The following is a 25,118-nucleotide window of genomic DNA, read 5'->3' on the forward strand; positions in this document are numbered from 1 at the left end:
AAGTTAGAGGCTAGCAAAAGAAAAACAACAGACTATTGCTCAGGGCCGATTCCTGGATTGAGACATCGTCCGGGCTCGCCGACCAAAGGATATTTGGCAGAAAAATGGCACTCTAATTGGTCGATGAAGTAAAATCAAATAAGGGGGTGGAGAAAAGAAGTTAAAGAGGGTGCCGTTAGGAGAGCAAGTATGAAAAGGTTGGAACCCCCCCCCCCCACGAGGGTTTTTTTTAAACTTTTAGGCTTTTAGACCTTTTTGGCTTTTGGTTTTTGGTTCTGTTCCAGGAGAGTTCTATGTGAGCTTCTTCGTATAGGTTTCACGGTGTTTTCCTGAGTGGCGAGATTGGAGTTATATCTCCATCGTCACAACATGGAAACAAAAGTGAGCGGAATTTCAGTTCCGTATTTCCTATGTAAGAAGCAAAGAATGCCATATAGTTGAGGAAAAGAAAGCATATTCTTTGTGTTTCAACTCCAGTGTCAACTACGAGAAAGGGAAAGAAGTAAAGAAATCGATGTCCACGTCGCGAGTTATACAGCCGTTATATAGATGATTCAAAGTGTGTCCTAAGTTACGAGAGGTTAAGACCGCGTAAGCATAGTTCAATTCCAAAAGGAACGTAGGAGAAACAGATTATCGGAGAGGTTATACCAAGATAGTTCGATCAGAAAAAGGTAGAGGCCCATATGGAAAATTCAAGAAAGAAAGGTACTGTAAAATATATCTCGTGTTAACTAAGATTCGTCTGTATTAGTTATCATTATTCTAATACTGAACTGTTGAAGTGACCAAGAAAACAATACTAGGACTTTATTATATGACAGAATACAATGAAAGTAAGCTCACTAATGTTAATGTTATATGAGTAATTAAGTGTCCTGAGAATTTTGCATGTCTATTATATTGTATAAGAAAGTTTAAATGTCATAGTTATGTGTTGGTGCAGTAAATGGTTTAGTTAAGCTACTTAAGTTTGGATAGTTAAATAGTGTGAATTAATCTTATATGTCCATGTCATATGAAGTTATGTGTTGAATGTGTATGGCGGCATGATCGTAATACCCATTATAGGATCATAGCTTAATTATTTATGATAAGTTAATGTCAGTTTGTAAATATTTAGTATAGCACTGAATTGAGTAATAACTAAAATTTGAATTGTACCATGTTAAGGAATTTAATAAACCTTTTGCCCAATGATAAAATAGTTGTCTGAAATTGCTGTCCAATGCACCACTTGAAAAATTACGAACCTAATCACGCGTGAAATTAATGTGTTAAGAAACGAGATAAAGTGTCACGACTGCAACATCGTTTCACTTTCAGACATATTTTAGTTCTTTCTCCTTGTTTTTGTATATAATATCACAAACTAAATATCCCAAAAGGCGCAGTATAATACAAATATTAGGGGTACTGAGGGGAGAAATAACTTAAGTATTAGTAAATTTTTTGGTGATATCTCGAGCATAGATAATAGTAGAATATTGATGAGAGGAAATTACTAGTTAGAATAAAAATCATAAAATGGGATTCAACAAAAGTATGGATATGTATTCCTGATTGCATTCCTGTTAGAACTTTTCTACTGTGCTGACACTGCATGTTTCATTCAGCAGTCTTTCAAAGTAATTACTCTAGACATCTAGAATATCTTAATCTTATTCATATTATCTTTATCATCTCAGATTCCTTTTACAGTACTTTTTACTAAATTCTAAGCTTTGTCAATAACCTCCAGAATATTTTGCCACCTTTCCTGAAACTTATTTTCTATGTTGTTACCGGTCATCCCATACACACTGTTTTGCTTTCTTCTTTTCTTGACTGCCTCTAACTTCCTGAATTCACCATGAATTTCTGATTTTTCTATCCTTACAGACAACCTCACCACATGCCTCTGTCTGAATCAATTGATGTTTTTTTGATGAAGTGGCATTAGGCTGATATCGAAAATAAAGATATTCAAATTCAGCTCTTTACTTCATGAAGATAATGTACTTCTAAACAAATCTAGTATCACTACAGGATTCCCTAATTAAACAGTAGCTGTAATAAATTCAGTATTAAAAACAGCAATAAAAAAAATAGACTACGAAAATAGATAGGAATAGTGAAAACACCAACTGCATCCTGAATGGAGAACCTATACAAGTAAACATTTCAGATATTTAGACAATTTTTAGTGAAGATGGAAAACTAAATGTGGAAATAGAAAAAAATTAGCAAAGCTGGTAAGACAGGAGTCATGAATAAATTTATATGATATTATTATTATTAAGAGATAAAATGTTCAAACATTAAACTAGCTGTACACAAGTGTTCAAACCAGTTTTTACTTATGGATCTAATAGCTGGATTAGAAATAATCTAAGATGGTATGGTTACCGGGAGCAGAAAGGTTAGCAAACAAGTGTTTTTTGGTAAGACGGCAGGGAAAAGCCTTTGAAGACTAAAATATAAGATCTGATAATATTAGAGTCCTGACAAACAGCAGTTTAATTCAGAGGAAAATTGCCAATAGGAAGTAATGATGTAAACTTTTCATGTAGCACTATAATAATATCCTATAATTCCCCCCCCCCCCCAAGGTAAATAGCAGTAATCTGATGATGCCCATTCCATGACTTAGGTAATTCTCTGAACAATCCAAAGATATGTAGAATTATTAATTAAGCAGTTTGTGCTCACATCAGTGTCACTTATTTCACTGCATACTTCCCATTCCCATTTTCCCTTGCATGTTAGGCTCCAATGGCTTGTCATGGGCAAGTTACACGGGACCCTTTAACCTAATGAATGCCCTCATAGGATGGTTAATCCTATCTGCATATTATATTATAGCTGTCATTTGCATGCATTCTCCTAGTAACTTTGCATATTTTGTGGGTGAAAAACATTAGTTTCTGTAAGGGGAACCATACCACCTCCATAATGAGACCAGCATAAAGAGACACCTACAGTTGAAAAGCACCTGATAAAGGTTCTTCACATCTGGATAGAATTAGAACCCTGGTCATTCCAACCAAAGGGTATCATCAAAACTGACTGCACTGTGGACTCATCTGCTCTGTTAATGTACTGTAGGCTGAACAACTTTTGTGATTAGGTTTCATAACAAAAATAATAATTTTTGTTATGAAATTTACTTAATTTATCATTATCACAACAGGCAGCACCTATGGTTTCTATGAAACTCAATTTTTGCTTCACTTTCCACTGAACCTTAACACACAACTTACCATTAATTACTGAGAGCAAAAAGAAATTATTGCATTGCTTCTCTGCTAAAGTAGTTTTTATCCAGCTTTTGAGATTTTCTAATCTGGCAAAAATCTTTAAACATTTTTCTGAGATGAATATCACCTCAAATTACAATTTCTTAGGGTGTAGTAATTTATATTTATATATATAAATCTGACACACAAAATGGTACAAAACTATAGAACATCCGTGTCATGTACAGAAATGGTGATATTTTTTAGACAGACTAACGCTGGCCTGGTTGGCTGAGTGGTTAGCATATCTGCTCTCCAGTCAAGAGGCTGTGGGTTTGAATCCCAACTAGGGCATAGTTGTTTGTAATTGTCTTTCATTTTCATTTGTTTATTATAAATATATATATATATATATATATATATCACATATACACCTCTCCCAAGATGAACTGGGTCACCATTGGAGAAGTAGACCCAATTCTCCCACAATGGGAAATGTCCTCACCGTGTAACAGGTGAAAATACAGGCTGATCGTCATATATATATATATATATGATATAATTGACTATAAGCCAAGAGATAAAAATAGAAACACCATTTTATTTTAAATAAACTGCACAACTAGTTTTGTCTTCTTAGAAGATTTCATTGGGTGTATAGCATGAGAGAAAATAATCTATACATTAAAACACTGATTTTTTCTCCAACAATGTTTGTTGGTATTTCTCTCATTTTATGCACCCAATGAAGTCTTCTAAGAAGATGAAACTAGTTGTGCAGTTTATTTAAGATAAAATAGTGTTTCTATTTTTCTCTCTCGGCTTATAGTCATTTAATCTGTTTCAAAAAAAAAAAATATATATTATTATTATATCACACCTCCAGGGAGTCCAAAGACTCATCGAAGGAGGGCATCTACTCTACAACTCTTCGTCTCACTACTCCACCGACCTTCATCATCTACCACCAATGCCATATATCGCCGACTACCACCACTAGTACTTTCACAGACAATCACAAACGTCCATGCCCAAGGCGGGATACACACACGCACACACACACACACACACACCAGTGGCATCGCATGCCCATTTCGTTTGTGTGTGTGTGCTGTCGTGTGGGTTATGCAACCCACGCTACAAATGTGAAGCCAATTTAACCATATGCATGGGCATCTGCAGAAAATTTTCTGGGGTGGGTGGTGGTGGGGGGACTTGGAGACAAATAATTACATCAATAAATTTTTATAATTATTGATGTAATTAAATAATTACATCAATAAATGTCTTTTAGCATTTTTTGATGCAATTATTTGTCAATGTACTCTAAATATATTTTCATTTTACATTGATTTTAATGATCTTTAATTCTTGGGGAAAAAAAAGTATTTGGAATTAATACAGTTTTTAGCACAATTTCATATATAAAAAAATTGACCAGCATTTTATATTTTATTAAAAATCAACTAATTAATCCGAAATCCTAAATCAAATTATTTCAGTTTAAAAGCAAAAAAAATCATAAAACTAACAAGTAAAATAATATTATATCACATACACTTATCTTTTAAAAATGTACTTTTCTGTTTAAATTTGTTTCATTATAACTTTGCAATTCACACTTCACTCAGTGATTCACTAGACACAGAGGACAAACGAACACTGGTTGCTGTTCACAACAGTAATGAACATTTTTTTCACAAATCAGAAAAAGATGAACCAAAAACAAGAACACGTTCTTTATTGCTGCAATAAAACACATGATCTATGGCTACCCCACCGTGGGCCGAAACAGGCCAACCCATAATAAAATTTTAAGACAGAAAAAGTGTCCTATGGTCGAAGGTGGAAGGTTACATATCTCAATCGCTTTTACGATTATAATTTGTGGAATTTTTTACTCGATCTGGGGGGATTCCCATTCCCCCCCCACAGACACACATGACTGTATGATTGCATTTTTATCGATGTATGAAAGTTTTAAGAGTGCATAGTGCATCAGCACTCATCTTAATTGGTCCAATGCAATTAATTGCAAGATATAACTTTGAATACTTCTGCAGTGGGGGAACAATCGGTTTGTTTTAGGATTTATTAGAAAACAACAATGAAGGAGAATACTATATTTGGTTGGTATATCCTGAAATACTCAAATATGAAAATATGTGAACCATCATTTATAAGACATGAGAATAGGAAATGAAAGGAAAGAATAAGTGTGAGTAGAAATACTTTCATTAATGCTAAATGAATTATTAATAATTAACATTTGTGATATGTGTATCCTATAAGTTGCTGGGTAGAGCGAATAGCACGAGCCTATAAAGTCTAGACATGAATAAGTGAATTTATGATGGCATAATTAAAAAAAAAAAACTTACGAGGAGAGAGAGTATGGCAGAAATAAATATGGTCTGATGGAGGAGCCAATCATTTCGTAAAATTTGTTGCCCATGCTATGTGTATTTCTCTGGTTTGTGTATATTTCACACTGTTTTCCAAGAATTTTCTTTTGTTTACTGAGACTCAGTGTACATAACATCCGATCATTATCAGAATTATCCAGACTTTCAGGAATCCTCATTCATTTTTTTTCTTTTTTTTTTTAGTATCAGCGGTTCATCTGTCTCATCAATCTCACATATGCTGGTATTTTTTTGTAGATTAACAACATCTTATAATACACAGAATATTCATTTTTATTCAGGAATAGATATTTTTTACTGTCTGTTGTTTCCGTTCTCTATACCGTTAAAAAACTTTGCAACCTCAACAGATGCTATACTGCATAGCAAGAGAAACATTCAGGTTTTTTCTCCAAGCATCCACTTTCAAATTTTCAGTTCCAGAAAACGTGTAACAGCTGTTTGTAATACAGCCATCAGATACAGAAAGCGCTCAACTCATGACAAGTGACAACATTCAATTGGATTGGTTGACACAATAACCAATCACAGCTACTAGGTGCTGGGTGAGCTCTCCCAGCCTCGCCTTCTCAGCACTTTAAAAATACTAGAAAGTAAAGAACTTGACCCACTGCGCCCTCTTTACATCTTTTCAAAGGGTGCAAAGGTGTATGCATTTTTGAAAGCAAACCCGGGCTATTAATGTGAATGTGACACGTCGAAAAGTGCCTCTTCCTGAAGCACTAACGCTTCATTATTTTCGTGAAGAGGGCAATGAAGCATTGGTATGTTGTGTTTAATTTTAGGAATCATGCAAAGTCTGCAAACAATTAGGGGAGTCTTTAAAGGGAATAAATGCAAAAATATAATATTGGTGATACTGATACATGGATGAGCACCGCACACCTAGCACACCCCGAATATTCGCCCCCTGATGCACACATATATACACACACACGTGTGTGTGTGTGTGTGTGTGTGTGTGTGTGTGTGTGTGTGTGTGTGTGTGTGTAAGGGAAATAAAACTGAAAAAGGAACACTCAGAGGTATTTCCCTACTGAGTGTTCCTGGTAAGATTTATGCAAGTATACTTGGGAAATGGTTGAGAAGGATTATAGAAGGGATGGTGAAGAATAAGTTGGATTCAGGCTGTCAAATAGAGGCTGTCAGGATCACATTTTCACTTTACAACAAATAGCTGAGAAATCGTGGGAATATAACAAAGATCTGTATTAAGTTTCGCAGACCTGCAAAAGGCATATGACAAGGTGCCAAGTTTAAAACTATTCAAAATGCTACACTTATATGGTGTCAATGAAGAATTATATCAAGCAATTTTTAGTCTGAGTTATAAGTCAGCAGTTAAAATTGAAGAAAGTACAGGAAGATGGTTTGATATTAAATCTGGTGTCAGACAAGGATACATTCATAGAAATATATACCTCTCCCAAGATGGACTGGGCCACCATTGGAGAAGTAGACCCAATTCTCCTGCAATGGGAAATGCCCTCACCATGTAATGGGTGAAAATACAGGCTGATCATCTTATGTATACAGCTAATTCTCTTTTTACACGATTTCGAAATAGTATGTTTTAGGAAATAGAAGCAATTCCATTTTTATGCGGTATATTTTGATTTTCCATGGTTCAAATGGCACTTATTTTTAAAATTTCTGTTTGAATTCAGTTCTGTTAAAAAGGGCATTTCCATTATAATTATCATTTCCTAGAATGGTATGTGCTTAAACTTGAATTTTGGGGAAGTTCCCTCGATGTTTTAAGTATCAGGGATTGCTCTATGCTACAGAATATAGACAACTGTGGCAACAACAACAAAAACAATTTTTGTAATTACAATTTTCCCAAAGTTAAGCCAACAGATTCACTTGACGTTGGTTCCTGGAAGCAGAAGGGTGCTATGCTGATTCCTCAAAGTTAAATTGGTCCGTTACCGGAGGCCCACCTACATAAAGCTGCTTGGAAGGAGTTAAGCTGTTTGCTAAACAATCATTTCTTGTTTACAATTCGAAATGTTTAAACCATTACTCATTAATCGATCCCAAAGACCACAGGCAATGAAAGGTGTGGTTTTAAGATACCAGTGCACTGGAAGGCAAAGAAAAAAAGGTTGGGTTACAAAATAAATTTTTAATGAATGGTTTCATCATTGTTTTGTTCTAGAAGTTAAACACTATTTTATGGGGAAAAAAATTTGGACTTTAAAGTTTTATTGATTATAGACAATGTGTCTGGCAATCCTGTTTTAGAACACCCGAATGTAGGATGTTGTTTTCTGCCACCTAATACAACCACTAGACTGGGGGGTGATTAAAAACTTACTACATAAGAAGAACATTCCAATACATTTTGGATAAATTAAATAAGGATAATTTACTGACAGTTATTGATGTGTGGAATAAATTTTCTATTTTCGATTGCATCAAACTTGCTAAGTTGGCGTTATCAGAATTGAAACCATCAACTTTAAATGCATGCTGGAAAGCTACTTGGTCAGAATGTGTGAAAAAGAAAAACCCATACCTTTGCATACAACTGAATATACCAATATCATCAGATTAGTACATGCAGTTGGCGGAAAAGTATTTGATGATTTTTCGTCTGCAGATATTGAAAAATTGATGATTGACAAGGCTGTTAGTGATGAAAAAATAATAGATATCCTTGAGAATCTCAATGACAAAGAAAAAAAGTGATGATGATGATGAAGAGATTCCACTCACTGCAGGAGTAATTAAAGAAGGGCTTCAAATGGCTAGTAAATTGCAAAGTCATTTTCTTACACATGATCCAAATACTGAACGAGTTGAACAGTTTAAACGTAAACTGAAGTCGTATGGTGCAATATGAAGAATTATACAAAGATCTAGTCAAAACAGGATCTCAACGATTAATTACAGAGTTCATAGTAAAAAAAAAATCAACCTTCAGAATTTTTGGAAATTAGTGCTAATTTAGTTCTTTTTACTGAAGAAAACATTTCGCCATTGCAGTATGAACAAGAAGGCCAAAGTGTTTCAAGTGATCTAAGTGATTTAATTCCAGTCTCACACAAAAGAATGCGGCTGTCAGAAAGTGACAGCGAATAAAATTTAACTAATAACCATATGCGCAGTGTATTTGAGCCTTTTCGAATTTCTGTTTTATTAGTGACACACTATTGTTCGTATCGGATTTTCACATCTGGAACCATTCTTCTATTTTTTCATATGATTTTATTCATTTTTACATGTTTTTTTTTTGGAACCAATCTACCGTGTAAATGGAGAATTGGGTGTGTGTATGTGCATCCCCTCTTTTATTCATAAATGGAGAATTGGGTGTGTGTATGTGCATCCCCTCTTTTATTCATTATCTATATAGATCACATTATGAAGGAAAGCAGTATCAGTATTAAACCTGATATCAAAATTGGAGGTGTAAATCTCAGATCTTTATGCAGATGATGTTATACTTTGAAATAAATCCAGTACAAGTCTGCAAGATTCCCTGACTAAATTTAATAACTGTTGTAATAAATGTGGTATGAAAATCAGCAATAACAGGACAATGAAAATAGCCAGAAACATTGAAAATATGAACTGCATTGTGAATGGTGAACCTATGGAAAAAGTAAAAACATTTCAGCTACTTAAGCACAATTTTTAGTGAAGATGGTAAATTAAATATGGAAATAGACAATAGAATCAACAAAGCTAGTATGGTAGGAAGTCAACTGAATAAATTTATATGAAATAAGAGAGAAATTAGTCAAAACACTGACCAAAGACTAGAGACCGCAGATACGAGTCCCGAGAAAGATTAGGGACGTGAATGGATAGCATCAATGGCAATAAAAGAATAAAAAAAAATTTTTTTTTTTAAATCGGCTAACGTCTTTTTTATTCCTGTATATAGGGAGTAGGCGAGGCGATTTTTAGCTCTATCTGACTTTCGGTGACTGAGTGGGCAGTTCAATCTCCACTGGTACCCCCATCAGAGATAGTTGGCCCAAGACTATCACTAATTAAATGGCACACAGTGAAAAGAGACGGCTCAACAAGTGCCGCTATCTCGTGATCCCTAACTCTAACACTCGTATCTAATGTCTGAAATAACGCGGGTTCTACGGTCAATTTTCTTGAGTTTACGGGACGAAAAACCCAAGTTTCTGGGAGAAAAAACCCACTTACCCATGCCAGAGATCGACTAACTCGGGAACCATTCGAAAAAAGGCTTAGAAAAATTTTTTCTAGTCGCCAACTAGATTCGAAACCAAGAAGTCTTCCTTCGTGCGGTTAAGCACCATGGTGTGCAAACACCACATCCACTGAGCTACACAGGCTCCTCATATTAAAAAAGAGGATATTAGGAAAGAACTTGACATTGTTAGCATCCAGGAATATGTTAACAGAGCTAATCTCAGGTGGTATAGTCACTTAAACAGAATGGGAGAGGAAGCTTTAGCAAAACAAGTTGGCAGGAAAAAGATCCAGAGGGAGACCAAGGTATAGGTGGATTGATACAGTAAAAATTGCCTTAGAATACAGAAATATAAGATCTGAATTTTGTAGTGTTGATAGGAAGTTAGGAAAATTGTTGATAGGAAGTTAGCAATGATGTAAGTTCTTCATGTAGTACTATCATAATATCCAGTACATCCCTTGAGGATACATGTCAGGAATTTGATGATAATGATGGAATCAGTGATCTGTATATGATTTTTAGCACTACTAAGTGTTGCAAAATAAGTAGAACTCATACCATCAACAATTGGGCAGACTGGAGTATGTCACATAGAAATTTTGAATCACATAAATGTGTGGCTAATAAATGGCATTATACAGTTTTCCAGAAAGTCAAAATGACTGAATTGTGTATCTTCTATAATTCATAGTAGACAAATTTTAAAAACTACTTCATAAAATTATATAATCTCACCTTAACAAGAACTTTCTTTTTGTCCATGGGTTTTACTACCTCACCTACATAGGATCCCTGTTCCTGAAGCAATTGCAGCTCTTCACGTAGCATACGTACTACAAGTAAATCATCAAATATATAAAACATTAATCTATGTGTCAAGGTGATATGTTAATTTATGTACAATTATCAGAATGTAAAATATCAATATGTAGAACCAAGATAAAACAATATGAATGAATAGCTATCCATGAAAAAAAAATAATAAAAATTAATTTCTCATATATATGCACTCAAGTGTTTTCAAAACTTTCAGTAACTGCATACACCTTTTAAAATTTTCAGTAACACCGATACACCTCGTCTCAGGCACAGGCAATTTGGGAGAAGTTATATTTCATTCAAACATGAAGAATTATAAAATAATTTATTTTTTAACATTTGCATTATAATAAATTAATGGCATGTTGTACTTTTTTTTAACAGAATTTGCATTTTTTATGATGTAATTTTTTTTCATGTAGTACTATTATATCCTGTACACCCCTTGAGGGTACATGGCAGGAATTTGATGATGATGATGATGATGATAAATTAATGGCTCATACTCATTACTTTCATTACAAATATTTAATCCTGATGCATCAATGTATTCTTTCTCAGTTACCACAATCATTTTTATTTCCTTCAATATTTTGTATTGTGCATTTCAACAGCCCATTTTTAATCAGTGAACCATATCAAAGCTTTTAAGAAATATAAAACAGAGCTATTAACATTAATTAAATATTTTAACATTATTATTAGACTGCACTTTAATATTTGATAACAGCCAACATCTCCACTGTAAAAAAAAAAGTGTTATCCTGTACATGTACAACTTGTGACACATGATTTAACATGAACAGATGCATGAATGGATGATGAAATAATTGAGAATTGTTAAAATTTAAGATATGATTAATTCCAAAATTTAGCCAAAAGTTCCCAAATGCAATTCAAACTATCATTTGAATACAATGCAAACAGTTGGACCATGTGGTTGAAATGCAATCGTGCTGACAACCAGTCAACCCTAATGAAGGTCTGTTAAAACTTCCTTCACATTTTTTTAGTTATTAAATTAAAAAATTAATTATAAAATACTTGCACTTATTTTAAAAAAATATGACAACAAAAATATTAAAGAAAAAGTGTCCTATAACATTAAAGACCATTTGAACCCTTGAGGTACACATACCACACTTTAGGAAACACTTCTATATCAGTTCATAACTAAAATCTGTAAAAACGAATCATTCATCCTGTGAATACAATTTCTTGTAAGACACAATACTGTACAAGCCAAAATACCAAATTATATATAAAGATAATAATGGCTTAATGGATATTTGGTCCGTTTAACATGACAATTAAAATTATTTGTTGAAAGTTTTTGCAGTTGGTTATACTATAAATTAAAGATACCAAGAAATTATATACATGGTTTAATCCTTTATCCAAGTGTAAGCAAACAAAATTTGTGCCTGAAGTATTCAGGACTGGGGCAACTCGTGGTCAAGGCGGTACAACTTCACATCACTTGCCTTAGGATCCCATAATGCAAAATACATCTCCTTGCAGACATGTATAATGCTATGCATTATGGGAAGGGTCAATACCCAGACCAGTTTTGACCTTTATTGAAGTCTCATCAGTGAGAGCCAGACCCAGAGGCGATACCAAGGTTGAAGTAATGCAGAAGTGACTTCAATAAAGGTTGAAACCGATCTGGGTACTGACCCTTCCCATAATGCACAGCATTATACATGTCTGCAAAGAGATGTACTTTGCATTATGGGATACTAAAGTGATGTGAAGTCATACCACCTTTACAACGAGTTGTCCCAGTCCTGAAGATACTTCATGCACAAACTTTGTTTGCTTACACTTGGATAAAAGATTAAACCAAGTATATAATTTCTTAGTATTTTTAATTTATAGTATAACCAAGTGCAAAAACTTTCAACAACTAACTATCTCTAATCCAGAGCATTATAATAAGAAGGTGTGACACCTTTTGGCAACTCGTATATAAAAATATATATGAGTTGCAAAATATGTACAAGTGATACTTCAGCCTTAGTATCACCTCTGGGTCTGGCTCCCACTGATGATGAGACCTCAATAAAGGTCGAAACCGGTCTGGGTATTGACCATTCCCATAATGCACAGCATTATACATGTCTGCAAAGAGATGTACTTTGCATTATGGGATACTAAGGCAAGTGATGTGAAGTCATACCACCTTTACCTTTACAACGAGTTGTCCCAGTCCTGAAGATACTTCAGGCACAAACTTTGTTTGCTTACACTTGGATAAAGGATTAAACCAAGTATATAATTTCTTAGTATTTTTAATTTAATTGAAATTATTCCATTTCCCTTTGCATGTTAGGCTCAATGGCACTTCTCTTCATGTTTAATGAAGAGAGGCACCTTGAAGGGGCGAATATTCTGGGTGTGCTAGGTGTGTGGCGCACATCCACGGAATAGTAATATCACCAATATTATTATATTTCTGCGTTTATTCCCATTAAAGACTTCCCTAATTGTTTCCTGGCTTCATGTGATTAAACACAGTATAATAATGCTTCATAATAAAATTAAACACAGTATAATAATGCTTCATGAAGCAGATGCTTTTCGACACCTAAGCATTGCATCACATTTGTGTTAATAGGCCCAGTGTGCAGTCACAAACTCATACACTTTTGAGCCCTTTGAACGCACATACAGATGATTGGAACTTTTTTATAAGTAAAACGAAGTATTTCAGCCTTTCTTTGGTCAGGAAAAATAATAATTTCCCAAGTGATTACTTTTTTTGATTTCTATGTGTCTGTCTTTAAAAATCTCAAAATTCAAATTATCCATGTCTCCCTCTAATATTTGCCAACGATAATCTAATCTCACCATGAAGCATAAACCCTTTGTGCTTCTCACATAAATGGTACACATGAGGCATAGCTATTGTTCATTTGACCGTTATGCTTTCCATATTTAAAATTATATTAATTGATAAATTATTCAAAGTTATCCTACAATTAATTGCATTGGACCAATTAAGATGTATACTGATTCACCAAGCACTCTTAAAGCTTTCATACATCAATAAAAATGCAATCATACAGTCAAATTGATGTGAATTTTACAGCTCAGGTTGCATAAGCCACACGCACACCCAACTGAAATGGGCACGCGACGCCACTGGTGCCTTGAATTCTTTGAAAACTAATTAATGCTTTGAAAGGGAAGTTAATCTTATCTACATGGTGTGTGATGGCTGTCAACTGTGCAAGTTCTTCTGGCCATTTTGCCTGTTTTTGTAAAATGAAAAATTTGAATATTTGGGAAGAAATCCCTTTCACCTCTGTATGAGCACAGTTCACTCACTTTCAACTGAAAATGTAAAATCTCTCATAAGTGACTTCATAACTTATCATGGGTTAAGTTTTACATTTTTTTTTTTTTTTATTTAGAAGAATGTACTATTAAATAAAATTGTTAAAACAATGTGGTGCATGACGTCATCAAGTAAAGCTACTAATTAATATTAAGTCTAATGCTAAAGTTAGTGAAGATTTCTGAGAATTGCCATAAATGGAAAATTCTAAAGACTCGAAAAGAATGAAGTCATCAATTCCAAAGGTCAATATGTGACCATAGTTGTCATAGATAGAATTCCAAAGACACGCAAAGAATGATATCAGCATATTCAGGAGTAAATACGTGACCAGTTTCAAGAGATGAGTGCATGCGCACAAGAGGTCCAGGCCTATACAAGGCAGCTTGCTGGAAAGGAAATTTGTCTTAGGATTTTCTGGGCCTTCTCTTGCCAGAGATCACCGCCACGCAAGATCTCATTGCTGAGAACTGAAAGAGAAGTATCATTTGTCCTCTATCTTAATTGTCACTGCGTGAGAAATATTGTGTTGAGTCATCATGAAGGGAAGGTGCCGTACATTGCCGGCATGTTAAGGATCCAAAAGGAAAGGCACAGTAGACTAGTTGAACAAGGAAGAAATTTAGCGAGAAATAGGAATGAGTCAGTAAGAGGAAATAAAGACAAGAAGACTTGATGAAAAAAAAGTTAAGGTGAAGGATTGTATGCTGAAAAGGAATTGCAAGTACTTGTAATACTGAACAAGAATGTATGTAGAGTGCCTATGTTTGTGAGATATTGTATATTGATGGTGAATTAGGCTTAACCTAGATATGCCTCATATTCAGTTAATGTTATGCTAGAGTGTAAGATAGCTTAGAACTCAAGTTAGATTAGAGAGAATTGAGAATTATAATGACATCCTGTATATGTGTGAATTGCTCTGCAAATATTCCCTTTGACTAAATTAAATGATTTGTAAACAACATATTGGAATGATTCTGTCAATGCACTATCCTAAAAAATTCTAACCTGCATAAGATAGAAGTTTATATGATTTATATTTTAGCCAAGACAAGTTTAAAGTAAGAATAATATAAGTGGGGAATATAAACAATATCTGTTTTGCCTTTGATTTAAGATTTATATTCTCATACTCAAAATATAGTCTAACTGGCGCAGTTGTTGAAACAAATAAATTTGGACTATAGAGAACGAGATATAGGATATAGCAGAAATGGCTGAAGTCGTTAGTTAAGGCAGCTGACCATTCACAAATAATTAACCAAAAAGAAAGCCAAGGCAAAGCAGGGTGATATAAACTCAGACAGGATTATAACAAAAAAAAGTCCTGATAAAGACTGTGCATCCCAGAAGTTTCCAATCAATACATTGTCAAAAGCAAAGCAGCTATGGAAGCCAACTAAAATTATTGCAAATCATAATAACTGAATCCAAACAAGATGTGTTTTACAAGCTGGCTTTCTTTTCCTTCTTGCCTCACCTTATTCTCAATCACTTGTGAGGTTAGCATGCTAATAAAAGTTTTAGTACCCTCATTAATCCATCCTTGCTAGCCTAGCTCAGTGGAAGGATCTGTATATCATGATCATAACTACATAATCATGGCCCATGTGCCTCTTTTGCAGACCAAAAAAACTGTTAAGTTTCCAGAGAGGAAAAGTCTTTATAAATTTTCTGTAAGTTTCTCATGATAGGAAGCAAACACAGGTCTTTTCAGGATGAAGTAATGCAACCTTTGAATAATGCAAATATTACAATATCTTCAAAATGGAACTACAAAGGCTTCTAGAATGTAAACAGTTCAATTATGAATTATTTTCAACATCAGCAGAACTGAAGAGAAGTGTCAACCACATACAAAGTATCGACGAGAAAAATGAAACAAGTGACTTAAAAATTCCATATCTGGTCTCTAGAGCAGGGTTTCTGTATTAAGAAAAATAAATAAATAAAATACAAATATATATATATATATATATATATATACATATATATAATTAATAAAAGCAGAAAAAAATCCATTGCTTACCAGTTGCACTAATGTACCATGATACAGATTCAACTTTTGTGGATTGAAGTTACAGAAAAAGACAGAAAACAGAATTTTCTGTGTTTTAAAGTGCTGATGGTATGTTTCCCTAAAGAAACATACTATCCTTCCATCTAAGAGTGCTTAAAGAAAAACTGCATGGTGGAATATGAGTATGCAAAGATGAAATTGTATGAGTTGTGTGTGCGTGCGTGCGTGCGTATATATAATGTTGTGTGCATGCGTGTGTATATATAATGTTGTCTTACCTTGATATCTAGAGCTTGCAATAAATGTTTGATATGTAGACCAAAAAGGTGTATAACAGTCTTAAGTGTTACATAAGTTTTCTCAATGCAGGCAAAAAATACTCATCAATGTGGGATGGTCTGGCAAGGATTTTATTCTAAATGCATACGGTTTCAAAAGCAAAGATAATCGTTGCTTTTGAAATGAGAGGGATGCTTCATTTGTTTTAACATAAATCCTAAGAACAGGTGATGTTCACACTGCTGCTACTCTCATGGTGGATGAAGTCCAACCATTGAAAAGTATTGTTTCTTGGAGAGATATAACTCAGTCAGGTCTTGAACAGACAAGTGCATAAACTGGACAAAGAACTTTAATTTGTTCACGCTAGGTGATATCGCTACATGTTTGTAGAGATATCATATCGTATTTGTGGGAACTCACTTGATGGTATACCATGTCCCTTTCATGTTGGTGAGTGCATTTTTACAAGGTTTTTCAATACATACCACATGTTAGTTTGAATGTTTTCAGTTAAATTGTGTTTGTAAAGTTGGTATTTGCAAACTATCTTAATGAAAAAAAAGTCTCAAATGCAATTCCGATTCCAAGTTATATACAACTTGAAATTTACTTTGAGAATTTGCTTCACGTAAACCTTTAGGTTTATGCAACCAAAGAGTGAATTATGAACAGGTGTGAACATGTATTTTCTGAAAGTGAAACTTGAAATAAGTTGCTATGACAATGTACTATGTTTGGTGCGACAATAAAACTTCATTTTGTTTGCCTGTGTGCAATATAGTTGTTTTTCACTCCAGTTGTCTCTAATTACAGTAAATGTCACTAAATATAGTAAATACACTAGTTTTCTCTATACTGTATTTAGTGATACAATAAAGCCACAGTGCTAAATTGCCCGAAGAGAGAGAGAGAGTTGTAAGTTCAATTCTAGTCACTGACTAGGGGAACTTTTACTAAGCCTTTTTTTGACTGGTTCCTGAGTTAGTCGATCTCTAACATGGGCAAGCAGATTTTTTATCCCAGAAACTCAGGTTTTTTGTCCTGTAAACTTAATCTCATATGAATGTATTAATCACATTCCAAGAGGTATGAAAAGGGTAAGAATGCTGTTCACTGCACTCTGGCATCTATCTTACAACTGATATGAGATAGAAATTTTTTTTTAATCATATATGAGTCTCGAGAATTTGCCTTAGTTGCAACTAGGATCATCATTTATCCTAGCCTTAGTTCTGAATCAGGATGATGACTGTTTGTGGGGGAAAAAAAAAAAAAAAAAGTGTATGCAAACAGTCTTTAAGGTGAAAACCTAAGCTCATTCAAAAGTGACCAGACTGAAAGATAGATAACAACTTTTAACTGTAACTGTTTTTGCGTGACTCTCATATTCCAAGGACAAAAGAAGGCAAGTCATCCAGGAGGAAGTTATTCTGTTATTGAGTTAACTTGGACTGCAAATAGTGTAACACTTAAAACACTCTTGTAAAACTCCACTTCTTGGAAAGAGTCAGGAGAGTGGATGACAATGGATGTGGGTGGTTCAGTTAAAAAAAAAAAAAGCAGAGAGATTCCCTCTAACACTAAATCTCTAAGTTACCATGTGCTTTATCCATATCAAGGAAATAAGTGCTTGAATTTTAGGAAAGCACTCTGAACGTTTCCAATCTGATTAAATTATCCAATGTTACATGATTTTCACAGAAGCCAGATTATCTTGAAAAAAAAAATAATAAAAAGTTGCTACTTTCCAGAAAACCATAAAAGTAACTACTCCTTGCACATGTAGCTTGGTCAAAACTATTGAACAATATTTTTTTTGGAATTCTTGGATCCTTATCTGGTTTGGAAAGGCAATAATAATTGCCTTTTTTCCAGGAGTTTAGAAATTCTTGATCACAGAAAACTTTCCTAACCAGGTAGAACAACAGATTTATGGAAGCTGGTGACAAATGTTTGACTGTTATAATGGATGCATCATCTGGCACTACAGCACTTACTCAGCTTTGTAGCAAAACAGATTTCAGTTCTCGAATGGCCTGTTGTAATATTTCAAACCACTCATGTTTTTCTGCTTTGCTTTTCTAGGGCCAAGAATTGAGCAAAGTAAGAACATATTAATAGTGTTCTGGCAATACAGTGTTCAAAACTATCTGCAATGTCTGAGTAAGCAATTGCATCCAATCAGTCCTGGGATTGAAAGTTAGTGGATGGTATATCTGTCCTTCATTTTCTGGATTTTATCCCAGAACCATTCTCTGATGGCTGATCTGTTCTGGAAGATGTAAATCAAATAAACAAATCTAATCTCAGGTGGTATGGTCACTTAAACAGAATGGGAGAGGAAAGATTAGCAAAACGTGTTCTCTGCCAGGATGGCAGGAAAAAGATCCAGAGGAAGACCAAGATACAAGTGGAATGATTATGGTATAAAGTGCCTTAGAAGATAGAAATATAAGATCCGATAATGTTGGAGTCTTGACAGGTAACAGATTGATCTGGAGGAAAATTGTAGATAAAAAGTTAGTAATAATGTAAATTTTTCATGTATTACTATCATATCCTGTACATCCCCCCTTGATGTCAGGAATTTGATGATGACGAAATCTAATCAACAACTCCTTTTGCTAATGATGGTGAACATGCTTGAGTGAGAGCATGTTTAAAAGCAATTTTTATATCTGCAGAAACTATTCCAAGCTATCATGATATTTAAACAGAAATAGAATGGAAGATAGCCAGCTAAATAACTTATGAAGTAAGACAGAATTCAGTCAATTTAATTTAAGCCAGAATAAAATTGCTGGTCTAACACTATAGAATACAAATATGAAAATTTCGAGAAAAACTCAGGGCGTGAATAGATGCACCAATAGCAGAATCATATTGAAAAAAATACATTAGAAAGGAATCTGACATTAGCAGAGCTAATCAGAGAAAATATGGTCACTTGGGGAGAGGAAAGCAAAATTAAGTGTTTGTTGTCAAAAAGGCAGAGAAAAGATGAAGGTGGACAGGCAACATTAAACCAAAAGGTAAGATCTGATGATACTAAGAACCTGACAAATAACACGCTAATCTAGAACCCAACTGTTGATAAGAAGCCAGTAATAATGTAAACTTAACCATGCAGTACTTACATAGTATCCTGTACATCTTGATGATAAAAGTAGGATATATACCAGGATGATGAAATATTCAGAAAGAATCTCGTACTATTAATATTCAAATATGTGTATTCAGAGCTAATCTAAGATGTAGGATATTGTTCAAAGGAATTAAAACACTTGCTTTTTTATGGTATATCACGAGCAAGACATTTTATAACATCTCTTATTTCCTTTGAAAGCAGTGAATTCTTGCTTAGTTGTTAAATGAATTCTACTTAGATGAAAACTTAGTGTTTAATTTTTTTCAAATGAAATGTCAATTCAATTTTGAAAAATTATCTGAGAAATTCTTGTCACTATAGCATTAAGAGAAGAAACACCAAACTGACTATTGTGCATACATTACAGAAATAACTGCATAATTTCATCTCTGAAATCAAACTTTGTGAAATGAAGGAACCTTATAAGTAGTCTCTTTTATGTGGCATAATTAAAAAATAATAAACTTGCTGCACTATGAATGAACTCTGGTTTCGAACAAAGAGATGAAACATGTAATGGAGGCACACGATATATATGTTGGACTAAGGGAAATCAGGGAGCCTCCATAGCTCAGTAAGTATAGACGAAGCCCTTTGGTCGGAGAGACCTGGGTTCGATTTCCATTAGTGATGTGAGAAACCTTTATCTGGACTCTTTTGACTAAAAGTGAGTTAACTAGTCTCGTATGGAGGTGGAGGGTTCCCCCCCCCCCGGTAACTCGGGTTTTTCATCCCTCAAAACAAGCAAACCGGTTTTGTGAACACACACAGCTAGTCATAATATATACTATGACACGGAAGGCAACAGGAAACTACCTTGCTCATAATCATCTCTTTAGTATGGTAGATTATAGCTATCCCCACCAGCCATATGGCTGAGGGAATATGATAGATAGGAAGGGAAATCAGGAAATGCAGGAAGAGTTTATTAAATGCATGTCCTGTTATAGGCAGCAGTAGTACATTCATCATGTGTCAATTTGAAAGAATTAAAGTGCTGACGTTAAGAAATCAAGGAAATGGAATTTCTTCCTATTGTTTCAGAGGAGAAATCTTTGTTGGATTTTGTAGTTGGAATGATAACACAGTAATAATCTACCATTTAACCAACCTTCAAAACAGTGACCCTTCAGTTAACTGATCCACGCATGTCAACTAACTTCTGGTACAGCACCAGGTAATTGTACTTCAATTATCTATTCAATCATCAGAACAGCAAATTACTTTTCTGATGTGGTCTGATAAATAGAAGTTTACTGTATAGAACAAGTTTTTTTTGTTGTTGTTCTAAATGATGTAATCCTAATCTTACTTAAACTGAGTAATTAATTTAATTACTTTGTAAGTTCATAGTGTTAATGGAAAAGTTATTTGCATAATTAGACTCAGATCATATTCTTGATAATTGCTGTACACATACTGTTGGATAATGTCATACATATTTATGTATTTTTGTAAATTCAAAATATTTCCTTTCCCCCCTCATGTTTTAAGCTCATTGGCATGGTCAAATAAGCAGCCTCTTTGAAGCATAATTAAGAGTCATAGGGAAATTAAGCCCATCAACGTTGGAGATTTAATGGAGTATTGACAACACTAGGAAAGCATTAAAAACTAATTTTAATTCTTCCAATATTTCATCTGTCACTGAGAAATCTTCAGGGAGTACAAATAACATTTGTAACACACACAATACTCAATGAAACACGTGACTTTCAAGTCCTAACTAGGTGATGCACCCTCTATGGGCATTTGTAGGTGGCCGTGAATGTCCCAAATTTGTTTAATATGGGACCTCTGATAATTATTGTTTCCCAAATTTTGGAAGAGCATCTGTAGCTCAGTCAGTATAGACAAAACCCTTTGGTCAGAAAGACCTGGGTTCGATTCCTGTCAGTGACATGAAATTCCTTTATCTGGTCTCTTTCGATGAAAGGAGAGTTAGCCAGTCTCATATGGAGGTAGGAGTTTTTTCCACCTGGAAACCCGGGTTTTTTGTCCCCCAGAACAAGCAAACGGACCACGTGAACATACGATTACAGTCAAATACTTTCCTTAGGAGATACAGCAGAGGAGTGACAAACCAGCTGCATTAACTTCATCATGAACCCCCTCATTAGGCGACTCTATCCATCCTAAAGGGATGGATGAGCAGAATCAATTAAATTGTGGGAAGTTTTATGCATTCATATTTGTTTAAATTAGGTTGATTTCTGAGTGCCACTGCAGATTCCAAAAACAGTTTTTCCTTTTTAAATTTACTATGGTGGAGCATGGTGGTTTCTTCCAGAAGATCCTGTTAGTTCCAATACATGGTCTGCAAGGCAAGATTGACCATAGTAGTCATTGCAGATGTACAATTTGTCCAACCTTCACTCCAACCATTAAACAAATAACGATGCATAAAACTTCCCAAAATTTGGGAAACAATAATTGTCAGCGGTCCCAGCTTACATCCTAGGCCACCTACAAACACCCACAGAGGGTGCGCCACCTAGATAGGACTTTAGTCACCCATGTGTTTCATTAAGTATTATGTGTGTGTTACAAGTGTTATTTGTACTCCCTGAAGAAGTCTCAGTGACAGACGAAATATTGAAAAAATTAAAATTAGTTTTTAATGCTTTCCTAGTGTTGTCAATACTCCATTACATCTCCAACATTGTCCTCCCAGCACTTAAGCCTTAACACACGAAAATTAAGACCATCTACAGTGTATCATTGCTGTCAATTTCATGCTTTCCTCTGGCTGGTTTGCTTGTTTTGCAGAATGATAAAAATATCTGGCTATTCATATATAGTAAAAAAAATAAAAATAAATAAATAAAAAAAATTAAAAAAAGTAGCACAAAAATTCAAATAAATCTGCATGCTACTTATGAGTATATAGAAAGCAGAGTCAAAACACTTGAAATTAATACTACATGAAATCCAATAGGCCTAAGCAATTTTTTTACTAAGCTATATGCTACTGAGATTCATTGCTTCAATGAAGGTGACTTAGTAACCCACTTAACATTAAGCAAATTCTATAACACCTACTGTAAATATCTATCACAAATGAATTTTAACTTTCTGAAAAACAATGCTGACCTTTAGCATTAAGTTCATTCCTCTGGGCTTGGAGACGTCTTAAATTCTGTGTTTTCTCAGTAACCACTAACTATAGGGGGAAAGAAATATACATGAATATTTGTACAATGATGACAGTAAATGGTACCTAAAATAATCAAATATGCAATCATCATTTCACTACAGAAAACAAGTAGGGAATAAAACAGTTTGTTATAGTGAAACCGTTGACACTATAGGAAATGGTAACTAGCATGTTCCCTATCAATGTTTGCTTTAGTGAGAGCTGCTGTGGATGATTAATCAATTATATTAGCCATTAATAATAATATGTTAATATTAATTACATATATTTTTCATAATAAAATATCACACCACAAATGAAGTTACATTTCTAAACATGAACACAAAAAATGCACCAGAAAAAAAAAATTACAATGAGCAGATGCCATAATTTCTATTACATAAAAGTGAAATCAACGAATATTTCTATTATTCACTATCTACTCTTTATTAGGTTCATTTTGTAAAATGCATAAGCAACAATTATTCGATTTGTCTATACCTTCCTAGCAGTCAAACCATTTTAACTTTTTTGTTTTCCAATTTGTGTAACTCAGTTACATGTGATATCCTGTCAAAATGCCTTTAAAACAAAATTGAGCAGTATCATTGTGTACTCATTCTCGTTATTCAACTCAGTCATTTCTATTATAAAAAAGGAGACTCACTCAGACTCAGTTTGTGACTGACCCTTCACAAAGCCATGCTTCTAGATAATCAAATTCATATCTGCTCATTCCTAAATTCTGTCTTTAAACAGAATTCATTAGTGTCTGTGACAGAACAGAAATTTTCCAATACTTCCTTACGATTACCTTTACCATCACCCCTGAGATACTGATTGTTATGTAACTTGCTATGCAGTCTTGGAGTCTCTTTTATGCAACAGAACTATTTTGTCCTACTCTTGAACTTTATCAGAGCTGAGACCTAGTAAAACAGTCAAGTCAGAGATAATGCCATATTTCTTTGCATATTCTCATAATATTTGAGCTGATACCACATCTAATCCCATAGCTATATTTGCACTGAGATTCTGCAATATCCTAAGGACTTCCAACCATCAACCTCTATTTCCACACTGGTTATATTCAACATATATTTTGAATGGTTCTGTCATCATATCTGATGACAGAACCATTCAAAATGGTCACAGTAATGCAACAATTTTGTCTGCTTCTGTCACTTAGATATCATCAGCATTCATTCAAGTTATCAGTTATCAAGTCATTCTCCTTTTACAATGCCACATAGCAAAATAATTCTTCAAACCTGTTCAGCTAATTTCTTCTCTTAAAATTAGATTAAGAGAAGAAATTAGCTGAGCAGGTTTGAAGAATTATTTTCTTCAAACCTTCTTGAAGAAAATAACCTATTTTCTTCACTTTTCTTGCCTGTGCTTTGTACTACCTTGAGAGTTTGTTGATCACCTGTCACTTTATATGCCTTCTACATTAACTTTTGCAGATCTTGCTAAATGATACTACTTATCCATATAATTTATTTATCCTCCTAATCATTTCCCATGTAGTGCTAACATCCTTCCCTTGTAGATTTGAGGACAAGAGACAGTTTGCAAGGTTTGATATATTGTAAACTTAATGTAAAAATACCAATTCCCACAGTTCATTTCCATGAAACAAAATATATTGCAAGAAATAAAACAAAGAAAATCATGAGAAATGATAAAAAAACAAATCACAAGAAACAGAACAAAGGAAATTGCCAGAAACAAAACAAAGAAATTGAGAAAATAACCATACATGAAGCATGCTAAGTTTTTAATATATACCTTTTCATGACAATTAGAAAAAGTATAAGAGGACGGTCTGAAAAGTTCTTGGCCTCGACCACAGATGGCAACACTATTGGCAAGGTTTTTTTTTTTTTTCTAAGTTGGGACATCTGTCATAAGCATCCATGTGAAATTGCAATTCAATCTAGCAAGTAGTTTGTTTTATACAGCTGTCTGAAGCAAAAGTGTTGTCTGTATCCCTTGAAATGGATAAAATTGAGCATCGTGTGGAATTCTTTGTAAAACAAGGTTTAACGATAAAAGAAATTCATTCGAAATTCATAAAAGTATATGGGCTCTCTTCTCCTTCATTTTCGACAATTAAGAAATAGGCTGCCAAGTTTAAACGTGGGCATACCAGCCTTGAAGATGATCCACGTGAAGGACGTCCAAAAAGTGTAACACCACCAGAAATCATTGATCAAGTGCACGATATGGTATTGGATGACCGGCGAGTCAAAGTGAGTGAAATTGCTGAGACTAAGGCATTTCGAAAGAACGTGCAAGATATATTTTGCATGAAGAATTGCAAATGAAAAAGCTTTGTGCAAGATGGGTGCTGCTTGCTCACAGCAGATCAAAACGCACTTGCTTGAAAATCTCTGAACAGTGCTTGGAGCATTTTAACATGAATAAAACTGATTTTGATTTATTACTATATATGAGACTTGGATTCACCATTACACACCAGAATCCAAACAGCAGTCAAAACAGTGGACAGAAGCTGAAAGAACACAAAGTCAGTT

General features: G+C 34.2%; 1 protein-coding gene across 1 annotated transcript in view; it reads right to left on the reverse strand.

The window, feature by feature from the left end:
* The window catches only part of LOC150100023 (26S proteasome regulatory subunit 8), a 137,202-nt gene that overhangs the window by 89,093 nt on the left and 22,991 nt on the right, over positions 1-25,118 (reverse strand). Inside the window, exons 3-4 of the mRNA XM_090403142.1 lie at positions 22,536-22,605; positions 10,563-10,660 (exon numbers count right to left, since the gene is read on the reverse strand). Coding sequence (XP_090259268.1) covers positions 10,563-10,660; positions 22,536-22,605 — 168 coding nt within the window. The remainder of the gene's footprint in view (positions 1-10,562; positions 10,661-22,535; positions 22,606-25,118) is intronic.

Source organism: Typopeltis vanoorti, chromosome 13 (genome assembly GCF_054136105.1).
Source record: "Typopeltis vanoorti isolate ZY-2024b chromosome 13, IOZ_Tvanoo_1.0, whole genome shotgun sequence".
Classification (NCBI taxonomy): Eukaryota; Metazoa; Arthropoda; class Arachnida; order Uropygi; family Thelyphonidae; genus Typopeltis; species Typopeltis vanoorti.